A 24061-nucleotide genomic window follows, 5' to 3' on the forward strand; every position below is an offset into this window, starting at 1 on the left:
GAGGTGTTCAAATGTACAGAACAGGGCCACTGAGTGTAAACTTCCACTGAATTTAATATGCATTGCTGGAAATTCAAGTGAAACTTTGTTGTGCCTCAACAAGATTCTACTACGATACATCCTTCAGTGTATATACATTTCTCAGCAAGATAAAAAGAGAACACTAGCTCCAAACTACGGGTTCAGTTACTTGATTATAAATTAGTGACAAGGATTAGAAATCTTTAAAAAAAACTTAAAGATAAATTAAATCATTAAAACAATTTATCTGAAGTAATTGTGAAATTAATCTCTAGCCACATAAGAATTTTCCTGGTGAAAGATACCATCAGTTTATTTGCGGTCATGAGGAATTTTACAATTTTAAAACATGGAACAATGTCTATAATTTGCATTCCCTTTCAGTTTTAATAATCCGTTACATCAGTAATGGAAAAAAATCACATAAAGAAGATACAGTACGATCCCTTTAAAATTGTGAAAAGTTTATTGTAATTCTGTTATAATTTATAGTTAAAAGAGAAGCACTGATAGTGTTTATACAAGCATTCTCATTAGTGAAGTGAAAAAGCTAGTGTTAACAACTGCCAAGCAGAGCTAACATATATTTAACAAAGATATTTTCTGAGGAGGTTTCCTTATTTCTGCATAACAGAGTTTCCTGATAGTGTTTCTGCATTTCCTCGAATGGTATAAACTCGGTAATCAGACAATGCCTATGTTGAAATCCCCAATTCTGAAGTGGTTGATTTACACAATGACAGAAATGCAATCCTATGCATTCTCAGTTAAAAATAAAACATAGTTATATTAAAGTTCAACTATATTTCTCTGTCATAGCAAATTAACATGTAAAATTAGATATTGCTGGAACACATATCACTGGTACATCACTATTTGTATCAGACACTTCCAATGAAAAAGCATAAACTAAAATGGGTAAAAATGGGTGAATGTATAAACAGCAATCTCAGCATTTGATTTTTTTTTACTTAAAAAAGTAAATTTTTGAAGAAATGGATTGTTGTGGTGGGACTCTAAGCAAGATCATGATATACCATACAGTGAAACTGTGTCCTTTACATGTTCCAATCGCATGTTTTTGTACTCCAATGCCCAAATAGGATTGTTGACCAACAGACTCCTGACCAAACTTGTCTTGCCTTAAAGGCACAAGATCTGTACGACTGTCATGGTACATTTATAACATAAACAAGTAAAATGTGTTCTCTTTAGCATAAAATACAATTAATATTGCACAAGATGATGCATCTTTTCCATAATCAACCATTATCCCAAGAGCTCACAATTCCATTGACTGAAGTATCAAGCAAAGGGAAAATAACCCCTCCCCTTTTCTCTAAATAAATTAGGAAGTGTGTATTTCAAGTTTAAAAAGACAAATGAAGATACTGTATATAATACTGTCAATATCGCATTTCCTGTCCATTTTACAAGCCCTCTCGTGTTTTAGCATCTGGCAACAATTATTTGGGGAAGGTTTTGGCAGAGATTAAGGCAGACAAAAGAACAGGTAAAATGACATCCTCCTTGCAACCCTCCCCCCTTCCCAAAACAAAATATACAGTATGAAATCTGGTGCTTTGTCTCCACTATTTCAATGGTAGACCCCCATGTAATTTCTCATATCAGTCCCTCTAGTTTAATCAGCAGGCAAGACTGAAAACTGCATTCAAGTCTGAACGACTGGAGCCCATCTGGTTTTTGACATGAACCAGAAAGCCTCATGTTCACAGTGATGGTCACACGGTGGTGGAGAAAGATTCCGTATGGTCCTGCCCCTTTGTGCAGACATTCTGATGACTAATCTGGCTGTAGTGACAAGGATGCAGCATTGTATCCTCACTGTCACTGTCTGTACTGTCCTCACTGTCCTTATCATTAGCTTCCATTTGTACATTTCTGCTGAGGTGGTGAAAATGGTGAGGAACACCCCGAAGACCACGAACCCTCAGAGTATTTGGAATCAGATCTTCATCAGAGGAGTGGAATGAGTCATCGTCAGCGATGTGATTCACAATGTGGATCCGATCAAAAGTGTGTCGGTCTGAGAAGTCCCTCTGCCCTTTTAGGCATGTGACCTGTTGAAAAAAGAGATTATTATTGACCCTCTTCACAATTTTTAAAATACCAATTGTTTTATGTAATGAAAGACCTGAAAAGGATCTAAAATTTATGTTGCAGTGAACATTTCTGGTCACAGTAACCTTCCTCAGAGAAGTTTTCCAAAATAACCCACTTCCATTTTTTTCGTGTCATGCTTCCACTGGTCTGGATACTCACCAATCAACCAGCTATTGATCAAATGATTTGAGTATTTCAGGAAACTGCAAGTAAACTACACCTTGAATTCAGCTTACCAATCACAAGTAAACAGAACAACACCCAGTTCCCCTTCCCTTGATTTGATGAAGATATGAACATAATTACATTGGTCTATCACTGTAAACATTAATAGCCTGAAGTAAACAAACTCACAGAACCCAAATGTCTTGCCATAAATTGTGTAGTGCAGATACATGGATTACAATTCCGGAGGAACAACTTCATCAGATCTCTTTAGACAAAGGATTAAAACACCCAGTATCCAGTCTTTTCTCTTTCCATATGATTGCAAATCTGTTTTTACCTATTCCCCTCAGATTCCTTCCCCACTCCTACCAGCTCAGATACACATCTTTTTACTTTTTTCTCAACTAAACTGGTATAAAAGGTTATTATAAGCAGGACTTGCTGTGTTATTTATTTATTCAGGGCAAGACAATCACAAAAGGTTTGAAAGGAAATAGAATACCAAACTACTTGGGAAGAGATTTGACAATAAATTCATTCAAACTCAGTCAACGTTAGATCTGGAAATATGATCTAAACTTTGACAACATGGATATCTTAATACTACTAGAAAAAATAATTTTAAGGAAGTGTTGAAAATCCCAGTTTCCAAGGAATAACTGATTAGAATTGGGAAAATGTCCATTACATATCAATTATTCTCTCTCAACAGCACACAACAATGCAAAGAAACTCACAATCTAACCAGATATCCAAACAGGGAAAATACATGCGAAAGATGTTAGCGTGCTGAGTTTCTTAATCTTTTCACTCTACACAGAAGTAATTCTTGTTACAACATTAGTAAATTAGTCAAGTATCCAGTTGTTAAAAAACCACCTTTATCCCAAAGAGGGATAAGTACACAAGACAACCATTTTGATTGTGCATAAACACATTTTGAAAAAAAATCCAACTATATGGGAAGGAATTACAGATTAAGTTCACACAAAATGTCACTCACTGGTTAGCCATGTAAAATTGATCTAACCTTCATACAAACCATGGACATGTAATGAGAATGATTACATTGTTGTCAGTGGAAGTTTCACTCATACAAATGCAAGTGGTATGAACTGCACCAGTTAGAATGGACTGGGGACATATACAATTACTTACCTGAAGGAGACTGCCCCAGTCCGTTATGCATGTGGTGGAAGAAGGGAGCAAAAAGAGAGCAATTTAGCAGAGGTAATACTATTCACACCACAGCACTAAAGATTCACTATGGCTGAACCTGAAGCTCCAGACAAGAGCAAATCTTGGTGAATAGGATCTTTTGATCTATAATTACAGTCCTCTATAGACTTTTCCTAAAAGATGGGGATTATCAGTAGGAGATAACTCAGTGTGCATTACTTGGGCAAGGTTACTCATTCTCATCTCAACATCCTTGCTTTAGATAGGCCTAGGGAGAACGCTGGGATGGTGACAGGCATAATGATAGTGAGAAGCTTATTTGCAGTATCATTGAACAGAAATCCACTGCACCACTTTTCTGACCAGAAACATGCAGGACAACTACCTTAGCACAGAATAAAACCCTAGACCTTTCTGATGTACATGTAGTTTCACTATATGCAAGGTAAAGTTGTGGTCATCACAGAACACAAGAAATTCCACAAATGCTGGAAATCCAGAGCAACACACTCAGAATGCTGGAAAAACGCAGGAGATCTGGCAGCATCTATGGAAATGAATAAACAGTCAACATTTCAAGTCAACACTCTTCATCAGGACTGGAAAGGAAGGGGGTGGAAGCCAGAATAAAAAGAGTGGGGGAAAGCCAAGGAGTATAGCTAGACAGGTGAAACCAGGTAGGTGGGAAAAGTAAAGGGTTGTTAAAGAAGGAATCTGATGGGAGAGGAGAGTGGACCATGGGAGAAAAAGAAAGAGAAAGGACACCAAGCGGATGTGACAGGCAGGTAAGGCGAAGAGGTAAGAGGCTAAAGTGGGGAAACGAACAGGAGGTAAGGTGGTGAGGAAAAATTACAAGTAGTTGGAGAAATTGAGTTGATTGGCAAGTGAGGATAACAGATGAGATAAGAGGGGAGGAGCAAAGGGAAAATTATCAGAAGTTGTAGACTTCTATACCCCAAAGTAACAGTATAAACAAATGTAAATCTTCTAGAGAGAAAAAAACAATGGCTTTCTTTATTGTAATTTTTCATTATGCTGTTTCATTTCAGATAGCAATGGAGATCCATGAGTAAGCACATCGTTCATACAGTACCTCACAAATGAATCCATAGGCTACAGTGATGCTCGGCTATCAGAGATTACGGTGGCAGTAAGTATTGACAAACAACCAGAGCAACATCACCCAGTGAAAATTACAAATCAAAATCAATCCATGGAACCAGAAATGGCTCCAAGACTTCCCAATGTTTTGTCATTTCTTCTTCAGGCAATAGGATATTGTTTGCCAAAAGGTTTTGCAAATTTACAGCTGCTAACGTTTCCATATGTCTACAATAGACCATAACTTTTCTAAGGACTACTTCAAAAATTTCATTTTTAAACATTCATCTTCCCCCACACTTGGCTTCACATGTCACCTTCCAGCTTGTACTCCTTTTCCTGCCCCACCTTCTTATTCTGGCTTCTTCCCCCTTTCCTTCTAGTCCTGATGAAGGGCCTCAGTCTGAAATGTCAACTGTTTATTCCTTTCAATAGATGCTGCCTGATCTGCTGTGTTCATGCAGCATTTTGTGTGTCACTCTGAACTTCCAGCATCTGCAGAATCTCGTATTTATGTTTAAATATTGTTTTAAATACACACTGATACTTGGTATGGACTAACATAAATCAGTGTAATCCAAGTTTTAATGAACCATTCATGCTTGCTTGGTGTAAAGAGATAATACACTCAAAATGCTTTCCCAATAGCCTAGTATCTGTGAACTGAAAGATTCCTGCCACCTTCTATTTTAATGCCAGAGACATAAAGTTGAACTTGCTCAATATTATTTCACCAGTGTGGTCTTATTGCTTTTCTCTCAAAATGCACCCAAGTTTGTAGTACAACAGTGTTGGCTCCTTGTGTTAGCAGTAGAAGACCCAACTTTCTTGGGCTCTGGTCAAGGGAAGTGGTAATTTGACAGCACTTTAAGATGGGTGGTGAATAACAAGAACCAGACCGAGCTTGGGAGTGTACTGGTGTGATCGCAGTTCACATGCAATCATTGATCAAAATCTCAAAGACTCTGCATTTTTGAGTACGTAACTTCACCAACAGCAGAGTTAACTTCTGGAAAATACTAGTTCCTTTGGCTAATTGTAGGACTCACTCTCTACAACTGAATATTCTGAATCTGGTAAAGCTCTTGTGCTCTTTTGCCAAGACCCTCACTTCTGTGATTCCGTTTGGAGTAAGATTTAAGACCTCATTGCTACAGGGAGATGGACCATGAGTTTTAGCAAATATTTTTGGACACAGATGCCCAAAGACTCCATTCATCATTTCTCCCAAACAGCTTAAACTCTTCTTAGAGGACCAACAGTTTTAATCATTTCAGAATAATGAGTCAGCTGTGTTTGAGCTGAACATCTTGTATTCAACTACCCTGGCCATGCTAACCCTTGGGGTCTCAAACTTGAGACTCTGCTGCTGATAATTGCCCCGCAGGGTGGAAAACCTAAAAGGGCAAGTTGGTTCAGGCAACAGAACTCAAGGCTCAGACCATGGATGCCCAATGGCCCTGACTCTAAATATCTTTGATAACCACGGGCACACAAAAATGGTTGGAAAAAATGTAATTTAATGTATTAAAAATATTACTTTCAATGAAAAAAATATCTTACATAGAATAATATTAAGGTAGAGGAAAAAAGAAAACTCCACTCAGGCTTTCATGCCAGATGGGTAGACATCAGCTGGAATGAAGTTATGTAGGCCAGATACAAATTGAACCTGATCCCTCAATCTAGATTCTAGAAGAACTGAACTTCAGCCCTGGTCTCAGTGATTTGTCCTTCAGTAGAGGGGAAGAGAAAGTTGCTTAAGCTATTAATATTATTTCTCTTTTGTATTTGCACATTGATTGTGCTGTTGGGTGGGGTCTTTCATTGATTCTATTTTGTTCTTAGATTTGCTGAGTATACCTGCAAAGAAAATGAATCTCAGGGTTGTATATGGACACATATACAGTTGCAAGAAAAAGTTTGTGAACCCTTTGCAATTACCTGGTTTTCTGCATTAATTACTCATAATGTGTTCTGACCTTCATCTAAGTCACAACAATAGACAAACACAATCTGCCTAAACTAATAACAAATAATTGTGCTTCTTCTCGTTGATACTGAGTACACTTACAATCTAGGTTCAAAAAAAAGTATGTGAACCCTTGTATTTAATAACTAGTAGAACCTCTTTTAGCAGCAATAATCTCCACCAGTCATTTCCTGTAGCTGCTGATAAGATTTGCACAACGGCAAGGAGGAATTTTAGACCATTCCTCCATACAAAACTGTTTCAGTTCATCGATATTTCTTGGATGAACAGCCCTGTTCAGGTCATGCCACAGCATCTCATTTGGGTTAAGGTCTGGACTCTTGACTTGGCCATTCCAAAACACAAATGCTCTTCTTTTTAACCCATTTTGTTGTTGATTTACTCTTGTGTTTCGGATCATTGTTTTGTTGCATCATCCAATTTCTATTAAGCTTCAGGTGACAGACCTGTACTCCGATATTCTCCTATAAAATGTCTTGATACAATTTTAAATTCATTGTTCTCTCAACAATTGCAAACTGTCCAGGCCCTGAGGCAGAAAAGCAGCCTCAAACCATAATACTCCTTCCACCACGCTTGACAGTTGGGACGAGGTTTTAGTGTTGGTATGCAGTGTCTTTCTCCCTCCAAACATACCAATGTTCATTTCTGCCACAAAGTTCAACTTTTGTTTCATCTGTCCACAGAACATTGTCCCAGGAGCATAATGGAACATCCAGGTGGCCTTTTGCAAACTTGAGACATGCAGCAATTTTTTTTTGGAGAGTTTCTTCCGTGGTGCCCTTCCATGAACATCATTCTTGTTCAGTGGCTTTCTAATAGCGGACATATGAACAGAGACTTTAACAAGTTCTAGAGATTTCTGTAGGTCTTTTGCTGTTAAACCCTTGGGTTCTTTTTCACCTCTTTCAGCACTGCACATTGTGCTCTTGGTGTGATCTTTGCAAGACACACTCTCCTAGAGAGAGTAGCAACAAGACTGAATTTATAGACAATTTCTTTTCCTGTAGAAGGAATTTATACTCAGGTCATTAGAAATGCTTTTGGAGCCATTCCAGCCTCATGCATCTCTACAATTCTGCTAAGGTCCTCTGAAAGTTGTTTTGATTGAGACATGGTGTACATAAACAGATCTTTTTTGAGAAGAGCAGGCTCTGTCAGTAACCTAATATTGTGTGCCTTTTTATAGAGCAGGGCACCTCCACAACCCACATCTCCAATCTCATTTCATTGACTGGAACACCCAAGTCCAAACAGCTTTAGTAGAAGGCATGACCCCAGTGGTTCACATACTTTCTTGAACCTAGTCTGTGATTGTTTAAATACTGTACTCAGTATTGATGAAAAGTACAATTGTTTGTGTGTTATTAATTTAGGCAGGTAATGGTAGTCTATTACTGTGACTTAAATGAAGATCAGACCACATTTAATGAGTATTTAATGCAGAAAACCAGGTTTACTTTGAATTTTGAAAAAGGATACCACTATGAGTTCTAACCCTGTGAATGTAGATCATTGTATAACTTTCTATTTGTCACATTTAAAACTTTTGGGTCAGTAATGTACCCCTCAGAATATATCCTTTATTGCCGAACCCCTTGAAATTACTCCAAATATTGAACTAACACCAAGTCATCAAGGGGAACCTTGTATGGCAGATGATAAGTGCTTTCAGGAATGAATCAATTTATGAACTTTGTTTTGTTGATTCTTCAGTTTCAACTACGTAAGCCATCTTTATAGGCCTGCATTCTTCTCTACAATAATCCTCTTTTTCACATCATTGAAAAATGTCTTGTGCTCTGTTTGGTTTCAGTAGCCAAGCTCATTCCTTGTTTGCCCCCTCCGTCCATCTGTTTTTGGTGTTTATTCATATTAGCACTTTCCCTCAGCTGTCCCTCTATGGACTATTTATTTTTCCTCGCATTGTCTCACCGAGAATAACATTTTACTGAGCTTTCTTTAGAATGTATATATCATACATACACAAGAGAATGCATTTATCTAAAGCTTTCATAAGGATGAACCTAGAATTTCTCATTGCTCATTTAGCCTTTTCACAGCCTAACATTTACTAAAGCTTTAGTAATTTATAGCAATTCATGTCAAATTTAACTCTATTAAGGTTGCTATCATCTAAAGATTCTGTTCTTAACACTGAGTGAAATTAGACTATGATCACTAATTGAGATTTCACTCACTTGGAGCTTTTCAATTTATCATTAAGATGTTTAAAGTCCCTCTTCATTCCCCCAACACAAAGTATTATTTTTTTGTTTTGATCACAAGTACTTTATCACTTCATAGAATAATCTGTTCTCATCTTTGAATTTAGAAAACTGAGGGTTATCTTTGTCTCTTTTAACACCACATATATACACAGTCAAACAATGTCAATACAAAGGCTACAATGCACCACAGTTGATTTCCTTTCCCTCCCTGCTCTTGCAAAGATAGGGCTGTCTCACATCTTTTCCTGTTTATTCTTTCCTTCACGAGCTGGAGAAAACCTTACATATTTTAGTCATTGGATGCTAATAGCATTTGCAAATCTAAATGACTGGTTAATTGTTTAAATCTAGTCTTCACACCACTTGGTAAAAAATTGATCTATTGCAAGCTCTGTTTCTTTGTGGCCTTTTGTTTGTAGAATACTCCTCTCTGTTGTGCTGCTCAAAGGTCCTCCTTATTGCCTATTTACTTTGTCAACCAGAATATTAAAACTTGGGCGATGTCCTGTGAACAAATTTTAAATGGTCAGAACTTAACCACCTCTTAGGAGTCTATTCCCCTCCAGACCAGATCAACATTCCAGCAACATTATGAGCAATCTAACATTTTTCTGCTTGAGACATCCTCAGATATTAATGATTATACAGGAAATTTTATTTCATCTTCAAAGACAACTTCTCAAATTTCCTTTGCAACTTCTCCATGACCTCATTGCACAATTAGTCAATATGAACACGTACAAACAAGCTGGATGAACTCAGCAGGTTGGGCAGCATCCGTTGAATGGAGCAGTCAATGTTTCAGGCTGAGACCCTTCGTCAGGACTGAAGAAGGAGGCGGCAGGGGCCTGTAACTTCTTGGCCCGAAAACGAAAACGCTGACTGCTCCTTTCAACGGATGCTGCCTGACCTACTGAGTTCATCCAGCTTTTTTGTACATGTTGATTTGACCACAGCATCTGCAGTGTACTTTGTGTTTACTGGTCAAGATGAATCTCAACTTATGACAGTTTCTTCCCACCCAGTATATTACTTCCCATCCAGACTGCCTGGTCAGTATTGCAAATCAGGCTTTGTATACGTCTTTCACAAAACTTTCCCCTGACCCACTTCTAACTTGTAGATGGAAGGAAAATCATTGAAGAAGCAGCTAAAGATGGCTGGCTCTGATATTGCCTTCAGGACCTTCTGCAATGATGTCCCAAGATGATTGATTTCCAATGACCACAACTATCTTTAAAAGAGTGATCAGGATCACCATGCTTCAGTAACAGTGAAAGGTAAACATGGCAAGATGAGAGCACTATGCACCTGTGTAATTTGAATGTTTGACTGTTTACTTAATAAACAATTAAACTTATACCAATAGTTGGTGTCTTCTGTCCTGTTTACTGAATCAACAGATCTGCTCTCATGCAAAATGTTAAGTAAGGGCTGATAAATCCCCAGGAGAGATGAGATCTATCTCAGGTTGTCATGGAAAGGAAAGAAGTGGCGCAAGTCTTCATGAAGATTTTTGCATCTTTATTGCTGTTAATGAAGTACTGGAGGATTGCTAACATTCTTATATTTAAGACGGGTAGCAGGGATAAGCTGAATAACAAAAGGCCAGTGAGTCAGGGGTAGGGAAATTATTGGAAAGACATTCTTAAGAAATAGGACATATGTACATTTGGAAAAGCAGGGGCTGATCAGAAATGGTATGGATTTGTGTGGGGGGAATCCTGCCTCACAAGTTGACGGAAAATACAAACTTTTGAAAGACCATAAGACAAAAGAACAGAACTGGGCCAGTCAGTCCATCCCATCACAGTTGATTTATCATCCCTCTCGACCCCATTCTCCAGGTCTTCTCCCCATAATCTTTGATACACTTACTAATCATGAACCTATCAATCTTTGTTTTAAGGTAAGGGGAGGGAAGTTCAAGGGGGATATTAGAGGAAGGTTTTTCACTCAGAGAGTGGTTGGTGCGTGGAATGCACTGCCTGAGTCAGTGGTGGAGGCAGATACACTAGTGAAGTTTAAGAGACTACTAGACAGGTATATGGAGGAATTTAAGGTGGGGGGGTTATATGGGAGGCAGGGTTTGAGGGTCAGCACAACATTGTGGGCCGAAGGGACTGTAATGTGCTGTACTATTATATGATTCATCTATAAATATACCTAATGACTTGGCCTCTACAGCCATCTGTGGCAATTAATTCCACAGATTCACCAGTCTCTGGCTAAAGCAATTCCTCCTCCCTTCGGTTCTAAAGGGGTGTCCTTGCATTCTGAGGCTGCACCCTGTGGTCTGAGACTCCCCACTGTAAGAAACATCCTCTACATGTGCACTCTGATAAGACAACCCCTGATCCTACTATGGTACCACGAGTAATGGCCCAAAGTCATCAAATGTTCCTCATACATTAACTCTTTCATTCCTGGGATCATTCTGCAACCTTTTCAACATCAACAAACCCTTTTTTAGATAAGGGGCTCACAATAATAGTCCAAATGTGGTCTGACAAACACTTTACAAAGGTCTCAACAATAAACCCTTGCTCTTATGTTCTAGACCTCTCAAAATGAATGTGCCTTCCTTATTACTGCCTCACCATCAGCCAATCATGCAAATTAGGGAACCCTGCATTATAACTCCCAAGTACTTTTGCACCTCTGATTTCTGAATACTTTCCCCATTTTGGAAACAGTCTACACATTTACTCGTTCTGCCAAACTGCATTACCATATACTTCCTTACACTGAATCTGCCACTTCTTTAACCAGTCTTCAAACCTCCAAGTCCCTCTGCATCCAAATCATTAATATATAAAATGAAAAGTAATGGGCTCAACATTGACCCCTGGGGAACACTTCAAATCACTAGCCAATCAGAAAAAGCCTGCTTTATTCCTATTCTTTGCCTTCTGTCAGTCAGCCAATCGTCAATCCTTGCTACCTTTCTTCCACAATGCAACGTTAGTCACCTTCCAGTCTTCCAGAAGCCAACATCTCCAAAAGGGCATCTGTACATGATCCTCTCACAGAGCAAGTAAGATTGGTCAGATTGCAGTTGTTCCAGTTGAATTCTGTGTATTCTAGGTAATATAGCTCAGGAAGGCTACATTAGCTTGGAAAGGCCTGCTACATAAATTTCCCAGGAATGTGACTGCAATTCAAGAGTCAAACTACCAGGCCCATAAAGTAGATAATATTATGCAAGGTGATTGTAAACTAAAATGTGTATTCAGAAGAATATATATTAAAAATAATGCCACATATCACTGTGTGGTAGCATGAGGCCATAGAGACTATGGTAGAGAGTTACAGCTCACTCCATAAGGAGGAATTTCCAAGTTTAATTTATTAAGAGGTTCCACACTGAAGGCAGAATATAAATGATGACACAGAAATCCACCATTTGAATCACCAGCAATTCAATATCCCATTTCTCCATTCTGTCTCAGTAGCCTTCAAAAATTATTTCCCTTTGAAGTGCTGACTCCAATGTACATTTTGATGATTTAAACTTCCATATTAGTGATTAAACAAACTCTGCTGCTCAAATGGAGTCGTTTCTTTTAAAGTGTTGCAATCTATGCTCACATCCCCACACCGTATTCTTAAAAGGGAAGCAAATGGGTTTTTAAAAAGTGGATGTTATGGCATAATACAGTAAAACCATACCCATTTCCACTACCTTTACACACAGCAAGATCCAGATCACAACCACACTGTGAATTAAAGTTTTTTTTCCACACATCTCCATTTCTTTTGCCAATCATTTTGATTCTACGCCCCCAGTCAACTACCTTCAAAGTGGAAAATCCTTCCTTTTTTTAAACAGAATACACTATGCCCTTAAGCTTCTCAAACACATCCCCACTTTGCTGCTTTATGGAAAACAACTCCAGCTTTGATGGTTTTAAATGAGGAGCTGAAATTTTCATGCCTGGAACCAATTTAGTAACCCTATTCTGCATCATCACAATGCCCTTCAAATCTTCCTTAAAGAGTAGCTACTAAAGGTCACACCTCACCTTTCAGGAACAAAGTTAAAATGCTGAAGCCAAAATACTCTAGAATAAAAGGCATTTACTGCGAAGTGAATCATTTCTATTAGGCCTGTGACTAACAGATTTATATTTCAGGGTCTAATTTATTGTCACTCAACCATACATATGTATACAGCTAAACAAAGCACCATTCCTCTGGAGGCAAGGTGCAAAACACAGTATAAGTGTGTGTGTATATATATATATATATATATATATATATATATAGCTATATAGATAGAGTTGTGGCGACCCACTTTCTACGCAGGCGAACCGGCTCACAAATAGCCAGCGCGCGGGGGGAGACTTTGGTAATGCACCTCTGATGTCATTTCCGCCCGGAGAGGGCGGGTGCTAGGGATTTAAATGCCAGCGCCGCGAAGTTTGAAAAAACTAGTCTCGAATCGACTTACCGACTGTGTGTCGTTATTTCAGCGCTATGTGTAGCACATCGCTACATTGGTGACCCCGACGGTCCAAACGGGATTTGGACCGAAGATGACCGACTCTTCATCTGTTCACGCAATTTCGCTAAAACTCCTGACTTTCTGGACGCTGTGACCACGCGTGTGGTTTAGCCAAGCAGAAGCCCAGTTCCAGATTCGGCAGATATCCTCTGATTCCATGCGTTACTACTGCGTGGTGAGCACCCTTGACCAGGAGACGGCTGCCCAGGTTGCGGATTTCATACAGTCGCCCCCGGAAGAAGGCAAATATGAAGCATTCAAGGAGCTGCTCATTGGGACCTTTGGCCACTCACGGCGTGAGCGGGGTGCCCGCCTGCTTCACCTGGACGGTTTGGGAGACAGACTACCGTAAGCATTGATGAACCAGATGCTGTCCCGGACACAAGCCCTGCCTCATGTTCGAGCAAGCGTTCCTAGAGCGACTGCCCGAGGACATACATCTGCTGCTGGCCGACGCAGATTTCAGCAACCCCCGGAAGGTGGCGGCCCGGGCAGATGTGCTGTGGAAAGCCAAGAGGGAGAGCGTGGCGTCTATCGGTCAGATTACCAGGCCACGCGCCCAACAGCAGACCAGACCAGGCCAGGCAGGGGGGTGCACACAACACAGAGGCAGGAGTGAGGAGGCCAGTGAACAGTGATGTTTCTACCACCAGCGGTGGGGCACAAAAGCCCGCCGTTGTCGCCCGCCCTGCAAGGGCCAGGGCCAGTTGCCGCTAATGACTATGGCGGCTGGCCACCAGGACAGCCTCTTGTACGTCTGGGACAAACAGTCGGGACGCCGCTTCTTGGTCGACACCGGAGCGGAGATCAATGTCTTGCCCCTGACGGGGTATGACACCCGCAACAGGAAGACAGGACCCACCCTGAGGGCCGCAAACGGTAGCACAATACGGACTTACGGCACCCGCACAGTGCAGCTGCAGTTCGGCGCCAGTCGGTTCACGTGGGACTTCACACTGGCCGCCGTGGCCCAACCACTCCTGGGGGCGGACTTCTTGCGAGCTCACAGCCTGCTGGTCGACTTGCAAGGGAAAAGACTGGTACATGCTGAGACTTTCCAGACATTCTCCCTGGGTGAAGCCAAGTTGCCGGCCCCACACCTGGACTCCATCACACTGTCGGACAACGAATTCACCAGAATCCTGGCGGACTTTCCATCGATTCTGGCACCGCAGTTCCCGGCAGCCATGCCCAGACATGGGGTACAGCACCACATTCAGACCCAGGGACCACCCCTCCACGCCTGCGCACGAAGGCTCCCCCCGGAAAAGCTCCGCCTGGCGAAGGAGGAGTTCAAGAGGATGGAGGAATTGGGGATTGTACGGAGGTCCGACAGCCTATGGGCCTCCCCCCTGCACATGGTGCCCAAAGCAGCCAGGGGTTGGAGACCATGCGGCGATTACCGCAGACTGAACGAGGCTACCACTCCAGACCGCTACCCCGTGCCACACATACAGGACTTTGCAGCAAACCTGCACGGGGCAAGAATCTTTTCCAAAGTTGACCTCGTCCGGGGATACCATCAAATCCCAGTGCACCCTGAAGACATCCCCAAAACAGTACTCATCACCCTGTTCAGCCTGTTCGAGTTCCTCCGAATGCCGTTCGGCCTGAAGAATGCCACACAGATGTTCCAGCGGCTAATGGACGCGGTGGGACGCGACCTAGACTTTGCGTTCATCTATTTGGACGACATCCTTATAGCCAGCAGTTGTCGTCAGGAGCATCTATCCCACCTCCGCCAGCTCTACTCCCGCCTGAGTGATTTCAGCCTCATGATCAACCCGGCCAAATGCCAGTTCAGTCTCGATTCCATCGACTTCCTGGGCCACAGGATTACCAAAGATGGGGCAACACCTCCGCCTGCCAAGGTAGACGCGATCCGCCACTTTGCCCGGCCTAACACGGTCAAAGGCCTGCAGGAGTTTGTTGGTATGGTGAACTTCTACCACCGTTTCCTCCCCTCAGCAGCCCATATCATGCGCCCTTTGTACACCCTGATGTCGGGTAAAGGCAAGGACATTACTTGGGACGAGGAGGCTGCAGCTGCTTTCGTTAAAGCCAAAGAAGCCTTGGCAGATGCTACGATGCTGGTGCACCCCAGAACGGACGTTCCGACCACCCTCACGGTGGACGCATCCGACACAGCAGTCAGTGGGGTGCTGGAGCAGCTCATCGAGGGGCGCTGGCAACCCCTGGCATTCTTCAGCAAGCACCTATGACCACTCGAACTCAAGTACAGTGCTTTCGACCGGGAGCTGTTGGCACTGTATCTGGCAGTCCGGCATTTCAGGTACTTTTTAGAAGGCAGGCCGTTCGCCGCGTTCACGGATCACAAACCGTTGACCTTCGCATTCACGAAGGTGTCCGATCCCTGGTCGGCTCGCCAGCAGCGACATCTGTCCTACATCTCTGAGTACACGACGGACATCCAGCATGTCTCGGGAAAGGACAACGTCGTGGCGGACGCACTCTCCAGACCAGCTGTCCAGGCCCTGTCCCTGGGGGTGGACTATGCAGCACTGGCAGAGGCGCAGCAGGCAGACGGCGAGATGCCCAGCTACAGGACCGCAGTCTCGGGTTTGCAGCTGCAGGATTTCCTCGTAGGCCCAGGTGAGAGGAACCTCCTGTGCGACATGGCTACCGGCCAACCTCGCCCCATCGTCCCGGCAGCCTGGAGGCAGCGAGTTTTCGACTCTATACACGGTTTGGCGCACCCATCTATCAGGACAACCATCCGGCTGGTCTCCAGCAAATTCACATGGCATGGACTTCGCAAGCAGGTCATTGAATGGGCCAGAACGTGCGCGCAGTGCCAAACAGCCAAGGTGCAGCGGCACACTAAAGCCCCGCCGCAGCAGTTCGAACCCATCCACCGGAGGTTCGACCACATTCATGTGGATATCGTGGGCCCCCTACCAGTGTCCCGAGGAGCGCGGTACCTCCTAACTATGGTAGACCAGTTCACGAGGTGGCCAGAGGCGGTCCCGCTCACTGACTCATCTGCCGATTCCTGTGCCTGAGCACTGATCGCAACCTGGGTAGCACGCTTCGGGGTACCGGCCCACATTACCTCCGACAGAGGCGCCCAGTTCACCTCCAGCCTGTGGTCGGCTGTGGCCAGCCTGTTGGGAACGCAGCTGCACCACACAACTGCCTACCACCCACAGTCGAACGGACTGGTGGAACGCTTCCACCGTCACTTGAAGTCGGCTCTCATAGCCCGCCTGAGAGGACCTAACTGGGTGGACGAGCTTCCCTGGGTTCTGCTTGGAATTCGTACAGCGCCCAAAGAGGATCTGCACGCCTCATCGGCCGAGTTGGTGTACGGCGCGCCCCTGGCCATCCCGGGAGAGTTCATACCAGCCCCAAGGGGGCAAGAGGAAGAACCCGCAGCAATCCTGGACAGGCTATGCAAAAGGCTCGGCAACCTGGCCCCCGTACCGACTTCACAGCACGGACAGACCCCGACCCATATACCCAAAGATCTGCAGAACTGTTAAGTTTGTGTTTGTACGAAGGGGCGGACACCGGGCACCACTACAGCGGCCGTACGAGGGGCCATTCAAGGTGATCAACAACAACGGGTCCATGTACGTACTGGACATTGGGGGGAGAGAGGAGGTTTTCACGGTGGACCGACTCAAACCAGCCCATGTGGACTTGGTGCAGCCAGTCGAGGTTCAGGCACCGCGGCGCAGAGGCAGACCTCCCAAACAGAGGCTGATCCAGACTGTGGACATTGGGGGGTGTATTGCCAGTTCTGGGGGGGGTGTTATGTGGTGACCCACTTTCTGTGCAGGCGAACCAGCTCACAAATAGCCAGCGCGCGGGGGGAGACTTTGGTAATGCACCTCTGATGTCATTTCCGCCCAGAGAGGGCGGGTGCTAGGGATTTAAATGCCAGCGCCGCGAAGTTTGAAAAAACTAGTCTCGAAACGACTTACCGACTGCGTGTCGTTATTTCAGCACTGTGTGTAGCACATCGCTACAGAGTCACATACAACACAAACAGTGTCTATAAAAAGTTGGAAGTTTTCATGTTTTATTGTTTTATAACAATGAATCACAGTGGATTTAATATGGCTTTTTTGACACTGATCAACAGAAAAAGACTCTTGTCAAAGTGAAAACAGATCTCTACGAAGTGATCTAAATTAATATGGCATATAGGCTGAATGTGGGGAAATGGAAGTAACTCACATGGGAATCTTGGTTGGCATGGACCAGTTGGGTCAAAGTGCCTGTTCCATGCTGTATGACTCTACATACATAAATTTGAGGAAAACGGCTGTTGTATTTCTTTATGACATTTGGCCCTCAATCTATACTAGCTCTAGCAATCCCTCAAAACCCATTGCTTCACTTATTTCTCCATAATTTATGACATCAATCTGTCATACATGTCAATCAATTATCATCTCCCCCAATGATTTCCTACCACTCGAGTTAATTTACAAAGTCCATTTAACCTATTGGGTAGCATGCCCTGGGGATGAGGGAGGAAATCGGGGAACCCACGTGTTCAGAGATGATATGCAAGCTCCACACAGGTAGCTCTCAAGGCTGAAGGCTGGAACAATGAAGCACCAGAGTACAGCAAAGAAATTAGGGATGTAGTAACACGTGAATTAGATTAGAATAAAAGTAACAGATTAAAACAGCAAAAGTTTAGTCAAATTTTATCCAATAAAAGTTATAAAATAATTTACTTCAACTGGGAGAAATTATAAGGAATTGGGGAAAATTTAAATCTGGTAAAGCATGGGCATCCAAACTGATACTGCTGAAAACCTGGAGCCTATTCCCCAAACATCCTGACAGCATGCAAATGCTCTGTCAGAGAGAATTACATTTCATCCTGTTGGCTTGTTATGTTGTGATTATCTGCCTCTTTGCCATGGCAAGGTTGCACCAAGATGACGCAATGAGCAAGATCTGGCCAGCATACTGAAATGTCGTAGGCCAGTGACTGAGCACTTGAAGCACAATGTGCTCCAAGAGAATTTCAATTTGAGAGCTGATAGCTCTGTCTACGATAGGTGGGAAAGATCTTGCCCACATGTGTGGATTGAGAGATTTGCAAAACAGGAAGTGGGAAGTGAACTTAGATACAAGCTAAGTCTTTCAGATATTTAAGTTTCAAGTCTTAATCTTTGTTTTGAAGCTTCTTTAATTTGATGAAATGGCCTGTGACTCTATCATCCCTGATACTGATTGCGCAGACTGAACTGCTGAACCACACTTTGTGAGGTTCACTGGAAATGTTTATTTGCAGCACAGTCACATTTTGAACCTGCATTTAATATTAAATGCATCTTATAAACCTAGACGTACTGAAAGTTACAATCCAAAGTGGACCTGATAGAATTGGAAAAACTTTGTACTCACTGAGAATAAATTAGATGCAGCTCCCATGACAAGCCACTTACCATTATGGGTGGACCAGAAATGCACAACATTCAACAAGGGAATGTGCATGGATGTGAAAAACTTCAGAACACACAGGGGCAGAATCAGTGCATTTGGCCCATCGAATCTGCTCCATCATTCCATCTTGGCTGATTTATTCTTCTGCCTTCTCTCACTAACCTTTGGTGCCCTGACTAATCAAGAACCTATCAACCTCCACTTTAAATATACCCAATGACTTGGCATTCACAGCCATCCGCTGCAATGAATTCCACATATTTGCCACTCTCTTGCTAAAGGAATTCCTTCTTATCTCTGTTAAAAATGGATGTTCCTCTGTTCTGTGGCTGTGCCCTTTGGTTCTAGATCCCTTCCCCAACTTTAGGAAACATCCACTCCACACCCACTCTATCTAGGCCTTTCAGAACTCAGTAAGAACTCAATAAGACCCCAACCCCCATTTCTAAACTCCATAGAGAACAGGCCCAGAGCCATCAAATACTCGACATACATTCACCCTTTTATTCCTGAATCATTCTCATGAATCTCCTCTGGACTCTTTCCAACACTAGTACATCTTTTCTTAGATGAGGGGCCAAACTGTTCACAATACTCCACTGCGGTCTGGTCAATTCCTTATAAAGCCTTAGCATTACATCCTTGCTTTTTATATTCTAGTCCTCTCAAAATGAATTTGCCTTCCTTACCGCCAACTCAACCTGCAAGATAATCTTTAGGGAATCCTGCACGAGGACTTCCAAGCCTCTTTGCACCTCTGATTATTTAAGTTTCCTCCCCATTTAGAAAATAATCTGTCTATGCCCTTCTGCAGACTCCCTGCTTCCTCAGCACTATCTGCCCCTCCATCTACCTTCAATCTGTAATTTAGAGGGATAGGGATATTCCAGACTCCCACAAAGAACTTCCTTGTTGTTGGTGATGGCTCAAGAGAGCCACATAAAAGAAAGACGGCTGCTTAAATTACTTGTGATGCACTGTTTAAATCTTTTAAGTTTACCTTGTGTATAAACGAGAATTATGATACCTGCTGATTTAAAAAAATAAGTAACAGAATGTAGATGTTGCTGGCATTTATTTTTTATCCCAACTAACCCCTGAACTGAGTGACTTGCTTAGTTTTTTCAGGTCAATTAAGAATTCACAGGTCTCACTGGTGGACCACGGCAAATTGGGCAAAGCTTTCAAATTTCAATTCCATGAAGGAAACAGTCAATTCAGTGTACGTTAAAACAATTACTGTGATACTTCATCCTGTCTATATCAAAACAGCTCATACAGTATCAGCCAAACCTGTGATCTCTACCACCACCAAGGGCTAGAGCATTAAGTGCTCAGAAATAAAGTCAGCCAGAGTTGAAAGTTCATCCATTTTCAATGACCCTTATTACTGGCAATACCTTTGCAAGAAAGTTATGAGAATTTTCCACAAGTAGGCAGCTAGAGAGTGTAATAAGGATGAGCAATAAATGCTGGCACCGCTAGTGACAACTGCATGTTGGTAAAAGAATAAACATATAGCAGCATGTATTAAAACTTCCCAGCTCTGCAGTGGAAAATGAATACAGTGATCAATTGTACAAATGTCTGGATACCAATCCAATATCTTAAATTTTATGACATCATTCAATAAATGATGCAATAGATGCTCTTTGTTCTTTGCATTTACAAACATAGTTGATACATTTATATTCATTACTGTATAAAATATTGAACAAACATTACAAAAATAGCATTAACTTTGCAGAATTAAACGGATGACACATAATATCCAGCCAAGATCAAAATTTCTAACCTTGGTCTGAAATTTCTTCCCCCTCCATTGATGCTGCCTGACCTACTGAGTTCCTCCAGTGTTTAGTGCGTTTCACAATTCTTGTTTAATTTAAACCATGAGGGAGCATGTTTATTTGAATTCTTAGCATCCATGAATTAGAATTATGGTGGTGAAAAACATCATGACTAACAGGAAGAAATTTAAAAAGGTGGTAGATTGGGATTATGACAGCATCAACTGACAGGAAATTCTATTCAATAAAAATTCAAAAATGGACTGCTGCTGGATTTTACACCTTCTGTGTGATGAAAGCAGTGAGCACTTTCTAGTTTTCATGAACAAACTTGGGTATTAGCTCTAGATATTAGCACTCGGCTTTACCAGTTATCAACTGCACTGTAGAATATCAATGGTCCTTAAGTTGCAAAATAGAGACAAAAAAATCTGAAGTGTAAACGTGCCAAAGATTAGTGCTAGCAAAGAACCTGAAACCAAAAGGTTTCCAGTGAATCAGAACAGGAAACCAGAATAAAGCTAACTCTGGTAGGTCATGACTTTTTGATTACTGTAAAATAGAAAACCATGATTTGAATCCGCTGGCTATCTCTGTTGAGTCTCGCAGGGCATGAAAGGATGAGAGATTGAAGCTCAAGCTAAAGAATTTCAGAAACTTAACCACGTCCTTTCTTTGACAGTAACCTGTGTATGACCCTGATTTGCAGTTAACATGTAAATCTAAAAAAAAGTAAATTGTTGCAAATTTTCTTAATGGGCCATTCAAAAAAGGTCCTATCAAACACTGAATGAAAACGACAGGGGGCTGCAGTACAGAACACGGAACAATACAGTATAGGAACAGACCTTTAGGCCCATTAACATTTTGCAGGAAAAAAAAATTAGTAGTCAAATGGCCAAACAATTTGAAGCCTTATGTCTGCACAATGTCCATATCTTACCCATTTTCCTCACATTCACGTGCCTATCTAAATGTCTTTTAAAAGTTCCTAAGATGTCTGCCTCTACCACCACCCCAGGCATCACATTCCAGGCACTCATCAGTCTGTGTAAAAAAAATTGGCCCTCACATCTCCTTTGAAATTACCTCCTCTCACCTTAAGTGCACGCCATAAGCTTTATTATCATTAAGAAATCCCATTAACTTGCACTGGTAGTGGTTTGCAGAGGTTCAAGGTGCACAGTACTGTCGATACAGTTGGATAAGCTCAGCCATTTCAGAAGGAACTGTCTGAACCACATTGTTAACCGTCTAGTATCTTATAGAAAGCTGAGTAAAGACACCACGCTTCCTTCCCTAATGAAGATTCATAAACAAAGTGGGATTTGCATTTCTGGTTGCCATTATCAATAGCTGATTTTTACTACAGGATTTCTTTTAAATTAAATTAAATAAATTCTTCAGATGAATGATGGCATGTGAAATTGTGTCTCTATTTATTAGTCCAATCCTTTAGACCACTAATCTAGTACATAAATGCACTGTGCTATGTCATATTATTTGGAAAGAACTAAAATATACAGGAAGGCACAATCTATAAAAGAAATTTTACTGCATAAAGCTGAATTAAATGTAATGGAGAGAGTCAATATGCTGATGTACCATCCAGCATTAACAATATCTAAAAATGATGAAAGACGTTTACCCATTTTGTTTTGGCTTTAGCTTTGAGGCACAAGTAGTGGATGTACTTTTATTCAGTTTGTTACTGAAACCACATTTTCCTTTGTACAGTATTTTCCAGATCTACATTATGTACCCATAAACAACTGAAATACAAGCAAGCCTAAATTCAATCCATGATTTTTTAAAAAATGACAGCATCACTGCATATTTGTAGGTCATATCTAAATGAGAAACATGGTAAAGAGGAAAAGGAATAGAATTCAGAAGAGGAGGCATACAGCAATATGGGAAGTCACCCAGCAGATTAAATTTAACACAGCGACGTTCATGTAAAGGCAATGTGAATGAGAGTGAGTGTACAATCTTAAAGGGATGCAAGTACATACAGAAACATACCTGGCGTACACAAACAAGTCTCTATATCTTTGGTTTTATTAAGAAAGGCAGAGAGTATGAAAGCAAGCAATTTTCTTAATGGGCCGTTGGCCTGGAATGGCCTTAAGGTTCTGTGCTGACCTTTCCAAACATTGCCAGTGCACCTTGGATGATGGCTCTCCACTCTTCACATCAGCATTATCCCTGGCTCTTCCAAAATTCCATCCGTGGAATGTTCCCTCTCTTCTGCCATCAGAGGTGCAGTATCAATTTTTGCCTACATGATGACCCATAACTTTACGTCCCTCCCCACATTTCCAATTCCCACAGTTGCAACAGTGTCATCAGATTGCTTGTGTGATCTCAGGCACCAGAGAAATCTCAACTTCCCCCAGTTTGACATCATAAAATACAAGCCTCTGCCTTCTGCCTTGCCACAAAATCTGCTCTTTTGCCACTATTTCCTGCCACTGAGTACCTGTAATCTTGGCATCCTGTTTGAGCCTGAGATGAGCATTAAGACATGTCCTCTCAAATTTCACAGTTCTATCTCTGTTGTACTTCCATCCTTTGCTGCACATCAAAGCCACACTGACTTTGAAACTTTTATCTATACTAGAGTTGACTACTCCCATACTCTCTTTATCAATTGATCATACTCCAGCCTACAAAAATGTTTGCCTCAATGCCACACAAACTGATATATTCATTTTTCAGATCTGGGTTCCACTTTCATGACCAGCATTTACTGCCCATCCCTACAATGGTGCTCGATCCACCCCACCTCTTTAGTTTCCTCCAGTCTTGTTCCCCTCTTAGGTGCCTTATCTGACCCTGATACCACTCTATATCTTTATTCTATAATCAGTAACTCAGCCTTCCCTGGCCTACACTTTGAAACACTCTACTTAAATGGATTCACTGTGAAAAAAAAAATTCTCAAATGTCTTCTCCCTAACCAGGTGGTAAACTGCTTCTGCAAAGCTGTCTTCCCCTGATAGCAGTCTGCTTTCCTTGCATTTATTTGGAATATTTCCTACTCTAAAAATACTCTATAACTGTAAGTCATTGTTAGTTATTTGGAATTATTTTCTACTCTGAAAATGCTATATAATTGTAAGTTGTTGTAATTAATAGACTAAAAGGACAAAGGAACAACTTAATCTAGTATCTGGTGCTTATAAAAATTGGTTACTATGTTGTCACTTAAATGGGAATGGTCAACACAAACTATGAATTTGACGAAAAGTTCCTGTTTCCAAACGAGTTCAACATAAACCTCATCACTTCTAGTCAAAGGTCACTGATCTTAGCTGTTGACTTGAGTTTCTCTTTCCATGGGTGCTGTCTGACCTGCTGAGAGTTTACAGCATTTCTTTGCTTCAGATTGCCAACATCTGCTGTTTTCCCCCTCAATAAATGCAACATGAAATGACTAGTATCAAGGCACTGTATCAGGTGCTATCAATCTAAAGTAAATCTTCTAAGATATAGCTGGATACTTTGATAACTA

At 41.8% G+C, this 24061-nt stretch overlaps 1 protein-coding gene across 5 annotated transcripts in view; it reads right to left on the reverse strand.

Moving 5' to 3' along the window:
• Positions 1-307: 307 nt before the first annotated feature.
• LOC140736770 (ecotropic viral integration site 5 protein homolog) overlaps positions 308-24061 on the reverse strand; it is a 270604-nt gene continuing 246850 nt past the window's right edge. For all 5 annotated transcript variants that reach the window (XM_073062678.1, XM_073062679.1, XM_073062680.1 and 2 more), the window contains one exon: positions 308-2102. In XM_073062678.1, the coding sequence (XP_072918779.1) occupies positions 1764-2102 (339 nt within the window). In that variant the 3' untranslated portion in view covers positions 308-1763. The remainder of the gene's footprint in view (positions 2103-24061) is intronic.

Source organism: Hemitrygon akajei, chromosome 12 (genome assembly GCF_048418815.1).
Source record: "Hemitrygon akajei chromosome 12, sHemAka1.3, whole genome shotgun sequence".
In the NCBI taxonomy this organism is placed as follows: domain Eukaryota; kingdom Metazoa; phylum Chordata; class Chondrichthyes; order Myliobatiformes; family Dasyatidae; genus Hemitrygon; species Hemitrygon akajei.